We start from the raw sequence: 14,173 nt of genomic DNA on the forward strand, positions 1-14,173 counted from the left end.
GACAACTTTGCCGGGTGACGCGCCGGGAGGACCGCAGGGCCCGCGGCCCAGGAGGGCTCGGCGCCGCCTGTAAGAGGGGCCCGCGCGGCGGCGCTCCCCCGCACCGCGCTCGCTCCTCCCGCCGGCCCGGAGCAGGGGGGACGACCTGCCCATCATCGCCGCCGCCTCGGGCGGCCCTGTCCTCGCTCCGAGCAGCGACAGGGCGAGGCGCTCAGGTGCGGTCGCGGGGCCCCAGCCGCAGCGCCCTCCGCAGCGCCGCGCCCGGGGGGCTCTGGCACCTTCGCTTCCGTCTCCAGAGCGAGTTGCGTCCGCTGGTGCTTCTCTCCACCTTTCCAGCCCAGGCGAGCCAAGCCACCGCGCCAGCGCCACTGCCGCCGCTCATCGCTTTCGCTTCACCCGACCTGGGGGGCTGCGGTGGCCCTCGACGCGGAGAGGATGGGCAAGCTGCAGATGCCTAGGCGCCCCGAGACGCCCGCACGCCAGTGACCCGGCGGTCGCCCACCCCCCCGCAAAAAGCCCGCGAGCCCCTCTGGTCCCCGCGGCGCCCCTTCTCGGCCGCGCGGGAACCCCCGCGGCCCGGCCGGCCCCCTCCCCCTGCGAGCCGGCGGCCGCGCTCCCGGCAGGCGGGCGGGCGGAGGCCCGGGCGGGGGCGGGGCGGGGCGGTGCGCCCGGAGCCCGGAGCCCGGCCCTGAGCTCGCTTCGCCTCGCCTCGCGGCGGGCGCCCTCGTCGCCAGCGGCGCACCATGGACGGGCTGCCCGGTCGGGCGTTGGGGGCCGCCTGCCTTCTGCTCTTGGCGGCCAGCTGGTTGGGACCCGAGGCCTGGGGCTCCCCCACACCCCCGCCGTCGCCCGCTGCACCGCCCCCGCCCCCGCCACCCGGAGCTCCGGGTGGCTCGCAGGACACCTGTACGTCGTGCGGCGGCGGCGGCGGCGGCTTCCGGCGACCGGAGGAGCTGGGCCGGGTGGACGGTGACTTCCTGGAGGCGGTGAAGAGACACATCTTGAGCCGCCTGCAGTTGCGGGGCCGGCCCAACATCACGCACGCTGTGCCCAAGGCCGCCATGGTCACGGCCTTGCGCAAGCTGCACGCGGGCAAGGTGCGCGAGGATGGCCGCGTGGAGATCCCGCACCTCGACGGCCACGCCAGCCCGGGCGCCGACGGCCAGGAGCGCGTCTCCGAGATCATCAGCTTTGCCGAGACAGGTGGGTTTGGCCTTGGGGAAGCCAGCGGCAGCCGCGATCCCTCCCTTCTTCCCTCTCCTAGGAAGCTCCTGCTGCCTTCGCCGCCTCTGCAGCCCGCACGCCCCGAGGGCATTTAGGCTCCGAGCTGGGCCACTCTGCGGTGGCCTTGCGCTTGTCTCAGGGTGGCGGACCTCTCCTACCCTCTGCACCCGGACCACAGACCCTTTGCTGCTTCTCTTTCCCTGAAGCAGCCGGAAAGCACCCTGCCCTTCATCCCCGCTTTCGGGAATTGGGCCCCAGCGCCTCTGGGCGCGCGTCCCCCTCCCGGCAGATGCGCGCAGCCCTGGCTCTGCGGGCACTTGCTTGGTGATTGCTTAATGTTTTTGTTTCCCACGATCCGAGTGTAGGCTTAACAGTGTAGATGGAGATGTGTGTGCTTGTTGATATACGTGGGCCGGAGAGGAGAGGAAGAGAGAGAGGGGAGAGAGAGAGGAGAGAGAGAGGAGAGAGGAGAGGAGAGAGAGAGAGAGAGAGAGAGAGAGAGAGAGAGAGAGAGAGAGAGAGAGAGAGAGAGAGAGAGAGAGAGAGAGCGCCAGCCAGAGCCTGCATGAGAGGCCCCTGGGGCCGCTTCCATCGCCCGGTGGCATAGGCTTGCCAGGATTGCTGAAGCATCGGTGGGGAGAGCTAGGCAACCTCCCTTCCGATTGTGTGGGCACCAGAGTCGGCGGAAGGCAGCTTCTCAACAGGTCCATCATTTACGCAGAGACGCGGCTCAGGAACAGCCCATGCCTTTCGGCTTGCCTGGCAGCCGCGGCAGCCCTCTCTAGTCCGGGAGAGAGCGGCAGAGTTTGTAGTTAACAAAGAGTGGGACTCCTTTCTGCAGGGTCGTCCTTGGCCCCGCGCTGCAAATCTCTGTCCACTCTCTAAATATTAAAAATCAGAGAAAGGGGAGGGGAGAAAAATACCTTCAGGACATTTAAAAAAGAAGAAGGAAAATTTCCTGGGCAGAAACGGTGTAAGTGCTTTAGATATCGCTGTCCTTTTCAGGACTTGAATGAGCCAGGCTGGCTTTTGTGCCGAGAGCTCAGCCCCATTTGTGCTGAGGGGACTCCAGAGAAGGTCTCAGAGGGGGAAGCCCGATGTAGATGTAGTCAGGGTGGGGGACAGGCAGGGAGCCTGGGAAGAGGAGGGGGGATCAGCTATGCCTCTCGCCGCAGATGCCCCCCTACTCTCCCAGGCATCAGGCAGACTCTGCCTGTGCTGCTGCCGGGGGATAAAAAGGGATGAAAAGTTTTGCATGGGCGAGTGTGGAGAAAGGCGGAGACAATCGAGGCTGGTTTGTGCTTAGAAAGAAATACATTGCCGTTTTAGCTGTCCGCCAGAGTCAGGGAAAGCTCGACAGGCAATTAGAGGGCTTGGATTAAAAGGTGCTTTGGGGCCCAGAGTAGAAATGTGATTCGGGAAGGTCGAGAGGCCTTTTGGTCCCGGTGGCACAAAATGACAGCAGGAGCTGTTATATTTCTGGTCCGATTCACGGAGCCAGCTCTTTGACTTATAAATAACAGATTCAGGTCACAGGCAGCTCGGCCAAGACCAGCTTTTAAGGCTGCAGTTTCCCCTATTTCAAAGTCAGACGTCAGTGTTGTTAGAGGAGCCAGTGAGAACTGAGGAAGGGGCTGGGGGGGGACTTAGTGGGAGGTTTGACAGAACCAGGGCCACGTCTGCAGAGACTGTCAGAGGGAAGGGCTGACGAAATGTACTGCGAGAGGGACATCGTCCCTCGTCTGGCGTAGCTATTCTTCTGGCTGAAATGCATTATCGAGATGACTAGCAACCCCCACCACCACCACCCCCCCGAGATCTCGAACTGCCATGTTCTTCGCGAGCCAGCGTCTGGCCCAAGGGCGGGACCTCGAGTTTTCCAGGCTGCTGTCCTGTCCCTTGGAACTCCTTGGAAACAAGGGCTGCCCTTTGCAGCTTACAGGACACGCACTTCTGTGTCAGAAACCTGAGCAGGACTTGCTTGTTTGCAGTGGAGGTCCCACTGGGGTTGGATCAGATCTGGCTTAGGTAAACACTGCAAAGAGGCTGTAGGTGGCTGAGCTTGATTTTGCAATGCCCTAAGTTAACCAGAAAGAAGACAGGGGTGTGTGGAGGGGGGGCCCATTTAAAACAGCCTACCCCAAATCCTCCCTGCGATCTCGGTTCTGTTTTCAGAGACCCATAACAACTTGTTAAGATCTTGGGCTCCTGACAAGTCGTTCTGTTGAGCTTTGAGGCCTGACAGTCCTTTCTCCAGGGAGCCCTGGCCCGGGAGAGGTGAGGCAGGATTTTTATAGGTCTGGACCCTCTGGCTCCACCCGATCCTGTTTTCTCAATGGGAAGTGATTCTTCTGCCTCTGGCAGGTTATGGCAGAGGCTCGGGCCCCAGGAATGGTATTTCTGGTCAGTAACACGTTCCAGCTGTGGTGAGTGTTCATTCCCAACATCACACAGCGGAGTCCATTCCCCATTGCCTTGTGTTCTCGTGGAATTAACTTGGCCCGTTCTTCCCCGTCTCCACAGATGGCCTCGCCTCCTCCCGGGTCCGCCTGTACTTCTTCGTCTCTAATGAAGGCAACCAGAACCTCTTTGTGGTGCAGGCCAGCCTGTGGCTGTACCTCAAACTCCTGCCCTACGTCCTGGAGAAGGGCAGCCGGAGGAAGGTACGGGTCAAGGTGTACTTCCAGGAGCAGGGTCACGGTGACAGGTGGAATGTGGTGGAGAAGAAGGTGGACCTGAAGCGGAGTGGCTGGCACACCTTCCCCATCACAGAGGCCATCCAGGCCTTGTTCGAGCGGGGTGAGAGACGCCTTAACCTGGATGTACAGTGTGACAGCTGCCAGGAGCTGGCCGTGGTGCCCGTGTTTGTGGACCCCGGTGAGGAGTCACACAGGCCCTTTGTAGTGGTGCAGGCCCGCCTAGGTGATAGCCGACATCGGATCCGCAAACGGGGCCTAGAGTGTGATGGGCGGACCAGCCTCTGTTGTAGGCAACAGTTCTTCATCGACTTTCGGCTCATCGGCTGGAACGATTGGATCATCGCACCCACTGGCTATTACGGGAACTACTGTGAGGGCAGCTGCCCAGCCTACCTGGCCGGGGTCCCTGGCTCAGCCTCCTCCTTCCACACTGCTGTGGTGAACCAGTACCGCATGCGTGGCCTGAACCCAGGGCCTGTGAACTCTTGCTGCATCCCCACCAAGCTGAGCTCCATGTCCATGCTCTACTTTGATGACGAGTACAACATTGTCAAGCGGGACGTGCCCAACATGATCGTGGAAGAGTGTGGCTGCGCCTGACCTTGGCAGTGTGTGCGCAGCACAGGCCTGCGGGGCTTTGAGGGAGCAGGAGAGCTGAGTGTGGTTGTTCCGTTGGGCTGTGGAGAGTGCCAGGGTGAGGCCTGAAATGTTGTTCTCCTACTTCATAGAAAACCAGTCAGAACCAGAGGGAGAACCCTCCTGTGCCACGAGAGACTCCTCCTAACCGCACGCATAGACACACGTAGCCAGACTCACCCCGCCACCCACACAGCAGCCTCTAGGATACCAGCAAACGGATGCGGTGACAAATGGCAGCTTAGCTACCAATGCCTGTCAGTCGGGAGAGAATGGGGTGAGCAGCTACCATTCCCACCAGCTGGCCGGGCACTCTGAATCGCGCCTTCTGAGCACACATAAAAGCACAAAGACAGGACACAGAGAGAGTGAGCCAGAGAGCCACCAAGAGGAAAAGCGGGCTGGGAGCACAGGCGGGTGGAGGGCCATGTGCCCCTGGCTTGTCCCAGGCTCTTCACCGCAGCGCCTGGCGCTGTCCTGCCTGCTCACTCCCTGCCTGGCATCCTTCATGCTCTGAGGCCAGCAGAGCTGTGCCACCCTGTTCTTGGAGAGGGCGGATAGCCCAGGAGGGCCTCGCCTTGTCACAGAGACCATGGAGCAGGGACAGTGACCCATTGACTGTCTGTCGCTTGGATCCCTGGTGTGACTTATGTGTGTGTGTGTTTGTTTTCAGGGGTTGTGGGGGGGGAGAGGAGAAGGGTCTTAATTTTATGCTTTAATCTGGTCTCCAACAACTGACAGGTCGTTTGTGCCAGTTGCAGAGTTGAAAAGAGCCTATGAGCAATGACCTTTGAAGTGGATTCTAAATGAGAAGGGAAAAAATGTTGCAATCAGTGAGTGCCCTTTGCTGGGGACATCCTCCTAGGGCTGCGGTGAGAGGGACAGGGATGGCCACTAGGCCAGGGGAAGAGCCCAGGGGAGGCAGTGGTAGAGTGGAGGTGTTCTGGTGAGTTGCTTAACTGGTCTTGGAGAGACGGGAAAAGCTTTCAGTTGCTTTGCAGAAGTTGTCCTCCCCACCCCCGTGGGTGGGCCCCGGCTCCAGGGTCGTCCGTGGACATGGCTCCTGCTCCCTTCACTCGCCCACCTGCCTGCCCCACGAAGCAGTTGCGGTCCTGCGTGAGCGCACAGGACAGTGGCACTTGCAGGCCGACGTGTGTCCAGAAGTGGCCCCGGGGCACGAGCGGCCGTGGCTGCTCTCCTGGTGGATGTCCAAGTGCCGCGTGAACTATGCAATTTAAAAGGTTGACCCACACTAGGCGAAACTGGACTCGTACGTCTCTTTTATATTTTTATACTTGAAATGAAATCCTTTGCTTCTTTTCTAAGCGAATGATCGCTTTCAATGTTTGCACTGATTTAGCTGCATGGTTAGTCAGAAACTGCCATTTGAAAAAAAGTTATTTTTATAGCAGCAGAAAAAAAATGAATACAGTTAAATGTATTATACATAATTTTGGAACCAAAGAGGCCAGCGGATCAGTTTTAATTTTTATTAGATGGTAAGGCCATCTTCTATGAGGTAGGTGTTCTAAACAACCCCTTGAGTGGCCTGCCAGAGTTTCAGGGTATAAATGAATTTTTTTTTTTTTTTTATTCAGTTGACGTGTCTCTTCTGTTTTTACACACCCAGAAAGTAGAGTAAAACAATGATGGTAGAATGCAGGTGTGTATCTGTAAGTTCTCATCTTTAGTTTATTTAATGAAGCCCTTCCTTAGTTTCTGTTTCATAATAACTTAAAAACCAAACAACTTCCCCCCGCAGACTGACTGTCTAAGTATTTTACGTTCATGTACAGTTTAAGAAAATAAAAGACGGAGTGCCATGGGCTTCCTGCCTTGTGTGATGTCTGGGGCAGCGGGCAGCTGGGAGGAAGGGGTTGGTCCAGGTGTCCGGCTCCGATGCCAGCGGTCCCCACGGCGTGCCCTCGACACCCCCAGAGCCCTTGCCTGACACATATGTCACACAGAAGCTGGAAGAGGTGACGGGACACCAGCCGAGAGGCAATTAGCAAATTAACGAATTACACATTTGTTTACCATCCCCATCCCCAACTAGTTCTGTTCCGTCAAAGCTGGGTCGCTTTGCTTTTCAAAAGTACTGTGGTACTTGATGCCAACCGTGGTGACCTGAGTTCGAGCCCAGAGTCCCACATAGTGGAGAGAGAGATCTGGCTCCTCTGAATTGTCCTCTGGTCTCCCCCACACAGGCTGTACATAACACACACACATACAAACGGGGTGGGGGGTAAATGAAAAATTTGAAGGTGCTGGTTAAGGCTCCAGGCCACAAAGGGAGTGTGCAACCTGGAAGGTGAGTTCCTTCTCCAACATCCCAGGCCTCTGTGCTCACCTCCTGATGTAGGTGATTGGGAGGGAACAGGGTTCAGATCCTGTCATTTGAGGGTAAGCAGGCGGGGATTGTGAGTATGCTAATCACCCTTTACCATGGCAGTCTAGAGTAGAAGGAGGTGGTGGCTGGCCTTAGTAATCACAGCAGCTCAGCCACCACCGGGTAGGACTTAGAGACTTGCTCAGTCCTGTGGGCTCACAGACCTTGCATTGTGCATCTTTCCTCCCCAAAGAGTGGGAGGTGAGCTGAGAGCCCAGATCCACCCTACCCAAGGTCACCCCACCGAGACAGGGTCCCTGGTCACAGGTGACCACTTGCTGGTTTGTGAGGATTGGAGGCGTATAAATTGCCTTTATCTGAGCCCTGCAGGCCCTGTGGGCTTTTTATTTCATTTTTTTAGTGTTGCGTGTAAGCTCACTGATTTGGCTTGACTAGCCGGCCAGCAAGTCCTGGAGAATTCCCCTGTCTGCAGTTCCCCGGCACTGGGTTGTAGGTACATGCCTGGCTTTTCCATGGGTTCTGGGGACCTGAGCTCAGGTCCCATGCTTATGTGACAAGCACATTACTGACCGAGTCATCGTCCTAGCTCTGCTCTGGGACGGGTTTTGCAGGTGGAAGAATAAAAGTGACCAGAGGGAGAAGGACTTGTGAAGGGTCTGGGACTAGAGGGCCGACAGCCACTGAGCATCTCCGCCCCCCAACCCTGCTCTGTGTCCCCGTGGGTCCAGCCCACACGCTCACCATGGCTAGGAGGTACAGTGAGGCCAGGTACCTCTGTGGGTCTGGGCTGGCTTGGTTTTGTTTTTGTTTTTTTTCCTCTCTCATGTACCTCAGGTTTGCCTCAAACTTACTATGTAGCCAAAGATGACCTGGAATCCCAGCTTCTTCTGCCACCACCTCTCCAGTGCTGGGGTTATGGGCATATGTCATCTTGCATGGTTTATGGGGTTCTGGGAATCAAACCTGGGGCTTTGTGCGTGTCAGGTGAGCACTCTACTAACAGGCACAGCTTTTGCCCCATGACTTTCATTTCTCAATCTACATCTTTCTTTCTTCTGCACCCCGATTCTCTCCCAGGAGGTCCTGGCCCAAGCGACCCAGGTTTCCTGCAGATGGCCTTGGAGCATCACACTGCCAGTCCCAGAAGCATTGTTCTTGAACCAGTGCCTCTGGCCTGTAGGAGATCCTCCCTTTCCCTGTGGTCTCCTGGCTTCTAGGCCCTTACCTCTCACATTCATCCCAGCCCTGTCTGGGACCAGTGGGACAGACAGAGGCAGAAGGCGACTATCCCCAATCCTCCCAAGTGCTCCCTTCGATCCTCTGCAGCGCCCTGTAGTCACCATGTGGAGTTCATTCTCAGCTGACCTTCAGAGATACCCAGATCTTCAGAGACTCCGGGGAGCTCAAGGCCATGAGTTAGCGGCTGTGGGGGAGGGGAAGACTGGCCCAACCCTACCTCCCCTCTCCCACACATCCTGGCAGGCAGGGGAAGATCAGTGTTAGAGGCCCCCAGGTTGTCCTTGGTTTGTGTTTTCTTCAAGGTCCTCTGGGCTGGCTCAGAATGGGACATCGAGGGGCCTGCAGCTCAGCTCATAGCCAGCATGCAGCAGCACTTTGCCCCTGAGACAGTATGGCACCATCATCACAAGGGTTCCTACCACAGCTCCAGGGGAAAGTCCTGGAAGAGGACCTTGGGCAGCTCTGGTCTGTGGCAAGGCTCCTGGAGCTCAGGATAGCCCAGGCCATGCATACCAGGCTCTGTACTGGTCCCCCCGGCAGGAACATTGTTGGGGGTGTCCATGGACATGTGTGGGGCTTAGAGAATCCTGCCAATTTGAGGCTTCTTGACTGGAAACTGGATGGGGGGTGGGCGGGGAGAGTGAGAAGGTGGAGGGGAGGCCTCGGAGATCACAGACCACCAATCAGGATGCCAAAGACAGTATGCCTTTGCTTTTTTTTTTTTTTCCTGAGAGGGCTTCATTTACCCGTTCTGACCTCGAAGTGGCTACACAGCTGAGGATGACCTTGAACTTGCTCTCCTGGGTCTGCTATCAAACTGCTGGGACTGCTGGCATGTGCCACCAGGCACGGAGATCGAACCCAGTATGTCACTCTTGCTAAGCCCAGCCCTCACCACTGACTGAGCCACACCCGAGCCTGGCCATTTCCGCTGTCTTTCCCGCATGGGTGGTACTTCTGGCCTTGCACTTGGAGCCACTGTTGACAGCCAGGAGCTCCAGTCACTCACCTGCCGCAGCTAGGCAGGCTGGGCTGGGCGGACGGGCACCACTCTGTGGCCCAGGTAGGTGTCCTTAATGTGGCATCCTAGCCCCTGCCGCTTTTCTCAGACCAGTTAGTGCCAAGGTATTGTCTTGATGTCTCTGTAAACCCAAAGACAGAATACTTTTCAAGTGGAGCTTTCATCTGGTTATTTATTCACTTAAGAAACATTTACCCCGTGCCAGCTTTCCGTGACATCCATATATTATCTCAATTTAGTTCTCTCAGCCTGGGTGGGGAAGACAGCAGGCTGCCATTCACCCCATTATATAGATGGCAACACTGAGGCCAGAGCAAGGAGCAGAGCAACTTCACTCAAGGTAGCTTAGCTCCAATAGAAGAGCAGGAACTTGCAGTCATTTCCAGAGTCTCTTATAGACACTGGGCTGTCCAAGAGGGCTAAGGGGCCAGGCGGTTGTTCTGGGGCCTACCAGCAGAGGCTGGGGAGCAGTGTCTTCAGTGTCCTTATGAAGTAGCCCACTATGGCCTGGACCCCAGCCCAGGCAGTGGCTTAACCTGCGCACTGAGCCATTTCTGTGCCCAGCAGTGGGAACAGCCATATGTGTCCTGGCCCTGCTTCTTCCCCGGCTAGCTGGGAGGTAAAAGGCTGCTGGGCCAGGGTGGGATGGGGGTAGGCAAGCTACGGACAGGGTGAGGCTGAGCAGGGAGGCCATGGCTAGCCTAGCCTCTGGCTCTGTGGTAGTGGAGGAGGTAGCCAGGACCACTCCAGCAGCAGTCACTGAGAGCTTTGGCTAGACGTGCAACAGGTTGGCCAGTGGACTCCAGTCTGCTCTGCCTTTTAGAGTCTTCATTAATGAAATGAGATGCTAAGAGTGCCTACTTCAGGGGGATGCCAGGGCAGGGTTCTGTGCAGGCTGGCACCATGGTGCTGTGGGTCGTAGCTCAAGTATCATGTGGAATTCCGAGGACGGCTTTCAGTTGGGTCTCTCCATGTGGTTCCTGGGGATTGAACTGGGTTGGCAGCAAGCACCTTCACCCACGGAGTCATCTCTCTGCCCCCCAGGTTTTTGTTTTGTTTTAAGATAGGGTTTCATGTGGTCTAGCCTGGCCTTGAACTCCCTGGGTAGTGCAGGATGACCTTGAACTCCTTATCCCGACTTGCCTCCACCTCCTGAATGCTGGACACTGCATTACTGGGATATGCCATGACATGAAGTTTATGTGATGCTGGGATTGGAACCCCAGACATGCTAGGTGAGCCCTCTACCAACATCCCCAGCCCATGTCTCCAAGCTTGGTGCTGTGTGTCAGGAAGGGTGCCCCACCCTCCCTTGGGCACTACCTCTGAAGCACACACCTTTTCTTTTTTTGGTTTTTGAGACAAGGTTTCTCTGTGTAGTTTTGGTGCCTGTCCTGGAACTTGCTCTGTAGACCAGGCTAGCCTCGAACTCACAGAGATCCACCTGCCTCTGCCTCCCAAGTGCTGGGATTAAAGGCATGTGCCACCACCGCCCGGCTAAGCACACACCTTTTTTTGTATCTGTCTGGCACTTGCTGACTATCAGCAGGGAGCCTGGGTCCTGTCAAAGGAACATTTATTGGGTACTTTCCTCCCAACCTGATAATGTCATTTAAATTGGATACTCTGCCACTCATTTATCTTTACAACCTGGTGAGGGGGAGGGTGGAGCCCATTTAACAGATGGGGAAGCTGAGGTTTTGGAGGTGGGCTATTCAAGAGGAGCCAGGGGGCCTTCCTCATGCTGTCCCCCTTCCATATTCCCTAGGGACCCAGGAGTCCTTGAGTTTTAGGAGCCTGAATTTCTGGAGGCTGCGGTGTTCATCCTGGAGGGGCTCCTCGGAAGCCCCCAGCTGCCCTTCATTCCACCCACCCTGAGAGTCTATGTAGCCCCAGGCTGCCCACCTGCAGCCCAACCTGAGGAGAAGGGCCTATCTGTGAGCAGGAACAGGCTCTCTCTTTGGCCATGGCAGGCCGGGTGGGGGGTCAGTCGGGGCTGAGGACCGTGGAGGGTCAGAGACTGAACTCACGGAGGGCACTTCCAACTGGGATTTTTTTCCTTCTCTTTTCTTTTCGAGATGGGCAAGGATGGCTCTGAACTTGTGATCCTCCTGCCTCCACCTCCCAAATGCTGGGATTCCGGGCAGGTAATTGCACCTGGTATACCTGTTTCATGCTGTGCTATAGATGGAACACAGGGCTGTGTGCCTGCCAGGCAGAGCACAGCACGGACTGAGCGACATCCCCACCCCCTAACTGGGATTTCAAAGAAAGCTTCCAGACTCCTTGGGCAAAGTTCCCACAGGGTAGTGAGGCCAAAAAACAGAGGGGCCAGAGAGGGGTGGCAGGAACCTTCCGCACCCTCTCTCTGTTCCCTGGGGTAGGGATGCAGGGCGGCCTTAGTTAGGTCCATGCAGGGGTTGCAAAATCAGGAAGCCCTGGGTCAGCTCACATAGGCCTTACAGTCCACTTTGCCCGGCAGCTGGTACCTCACCTCCCGGCAGGCAGGATGGTTCCTGCTCTGTCCTTCTGCCACCCGCCCATCCCCCACCTCTATTTCTTGCCTTGCCAGCTTCTGCCAGTGGCATGGAGGGTGAGGGTGGGTCTCTGGGCCCAATCTAGCCCTTCTGTGGAATGAAGGATGGGGGTTAGTTTTTCCCCACTCTGTGTACTGGAGGGCCTGCGGGTAGAGTAAAAATGGTCTTGTCTTGGGGAATCCAGTATCCCACCGGAAACAGAGAACTTTCTGGCCACCACAGGTAGCTGTGTGTGACCCCAGGGGACATCTCTATGACTCAGGGGCCCTGGCCCTATGGAAACAATCCGGGGCCCCTCTGAGCCCTTGGGAATGGTTCTAGGGTGTCAGCCCTTGTCCTGGGGCTGCCAGAGCCAGTCCTACCCTTAGAAGCCTGTAGGTAGAGGGGGCTATTGGGACAGCAACTCCGGGCCAGGGAGTCCTTGCCGCTACTCTATGGGGCTGTCCACCTTCGCGGGCGGGCGGGGGCAGGGCTTGCTGGCCTGTCCTTCACAGACAGCCAGGCAACCCTCTGGTCACAGACAAGCCCATTCAGGCCCCACCTCGCTTGTTGCCGGCCTGAGGTCAGAAAAAGCTGTTCTTTGGGGTTGGGGTGGAGCTTCACTCTGAAACGTCACTCACTCAGCCAAGAACCAATGAGGTGAGCCATGCCGTCCCGGAAGCCCATGCCCCACCACTGCAGGCCTGACAGTCACACGCGGGACTAGGAGACTTTCTAAGCCTGCTTGGTCCTTGAGGCACTCAAGTGAGTGACTGGGACTCCTGTAGCCCTGGCAGGAAGCCAGAGGTCTCCAGTGTTTGCACTCCTTACCCCCTAGAGCAGGCAGGCCCCCTGCCCGAGCTTCTGGTCCACTGGCCTCTCACGGCCCTCCCCACTTGCGTGGCCTAGCTGATTAGGGTTCTCCCTAGGGAGATTTGGATGGGAGCCAGATTCTTAGAGAACATGAAGCCCCTCTCCTGAGCTTCTCTGCCTTCTCACTATCCCGAGAGGCCAAAGGCTTGATTTTAGGGGTGCTGGGAGTCCCTGTGACTCAAGATTGCTCCTTCCTGCAGCTGGGACATAATAGGTACTCAAGACCCAATTCTGGGGTCTGGAGATCAGCTCAACGATAAAGTGCTTACCTGGTCTGGCATGCACAGAGCCTGAGTCTGATCCCTGCAGAGCATAGGCCAGGTGTGGTAGCACATACTTATAATCCCACCACTGGGGTGGGGTGGGGCAGGAAAATCAGAAGTGTAAGGTCCTTGGCTGCATAGCCAGTTTGCAGGCCAGCCTGGGCTACACAAAACTATCTCAGCACACATCAAACCAAAGCAAACCACTTCTGTTTTCTTTTATGAGACGGGATCTCAAATCTCTAGCCTAGGTTGGTTGGCCTGAAACTCACTGTGTATCTTGACCGGTCTCAAACTCATGATACTCGTGCCTCAGCCTCCTGAGTGCTGGGATTACAGTCCTGCACCACCATGTCCAGCTCAAAACTAACACTACTACTAATCTCAGGACTGTGTGTGTGTGTGTGTGTGTGTGTGTGTGTGTGCTGGAGCAACTGAGGCTAAGGGAGCCAGTGAGATCCGGCTCAGACAGACAGTAGTGCTCCTGACCACACCTTTGTTATTTTTCTTGCTTTTAAGAGCACCCTGTGCCCCACAGATGATTCATATAACAGCATACTCAGAGCCTGCAATTTGTCTCAGTGCTCAGCTACACACATGAGCTTCTGCCGCCGCAGGCAAGTGCCAGGCCCATCCACACGGGTGTCACCTGGGGCCAGGGCACCAATAAATAAAGATCTGCACTAGGTTCTTGGCTCCTCTCTGGCACCCAGGAGAAGGTGCCTCTTCCTGCTCTTGTATTCCACCCTAGGGAGAGTGTGGTTCGTCACCCGAGGGTGTGTTATAAAAGCTCGGCTTTAATTAATCAATCACCAAGCGATGAATTGGTTAATGTGGGGCCCACTCCCCCATGGATGACTGGCACAGTAATGAATGCCAATTATTTCAGCATTAATAATTAATCTCCAACCGTGCCCGGGAAGGAGTAGAAGGCACACAGGACTCAAATCAGCTCTGAGAGCCAGCCAGACACCCAGGCTGCTGCTCTCTTGTCTGAGGCTCTGAGCTCTGGGTCTTTGCTACCAAGGATGAGAAAGGTATCGAGACCAGGGGAACGAGGTGGGCCCTGGAATAGGAACAAAGCTAAGTCGCATGAGGGCTGGGGCTAGGCTTGCTCGCACACTGCTGAATTGAGTGCTGGGAGCGGCCATGCATGCAGCAAGTGCTTAATACTTGCTGATTGTCATCCTTATCCCACCTAGACTCATCACCCCAGAGTTTCTTTTCTTTTTTTTCCGAGACAGGGTTTCTCTGTGTAGTTTTGGTGCCTGTCCTGGATCTCACTCTGTAGACCAGGCTGGCCTCGAACTCACAGAGATCTGCCTGGCTCTGCCTCCCGAGTGCTGGGATTA

At 56.6% G+C, this 14,173-nt stretch overlaps 1 protein-coding gene across 1 annotated transcript; it reads left to right on the forward strand.

Annotated features, from left to right (window-relative positions):
• Positions 1-688: 688 nt before the first annotated feature.
• Positions 689-6,387, forward strand: Inhbb (inhibin subunit beta B). Its single transcript, XM_059280222.1, has 2 exons — positions 689-1,203; positions 3,748-6,387. The coding sequence occupies exons 1-2, from the start codon at positions 744-746 to the stop codon at positions 4,521-4,523; spliced, it is 1,236 nt and encodes a 411-aa protein (XP_059136205.1). The 5' UTR covers positions 689-743; the 3' UTR covers positions 4,524-6,387.
• Positions 6,388-14,173: the final 7,786 nt, after the last annotated feature.

Source organism: Peromyscus eremicus, chromosome 15 (genome assembly GCF_949786415.1).
Source record: "Peromyscus eremicus chromosome 15, PerEre_H2_v1, whole genome shotgun sequence".
In the NCBI taxonomy this organism is placed as follows: Eukaryota; Metazoa; Chordata; class Mammalia; order Rodentia; family Cricetidae; genus Peromyscus; species Peromyscus eremicus.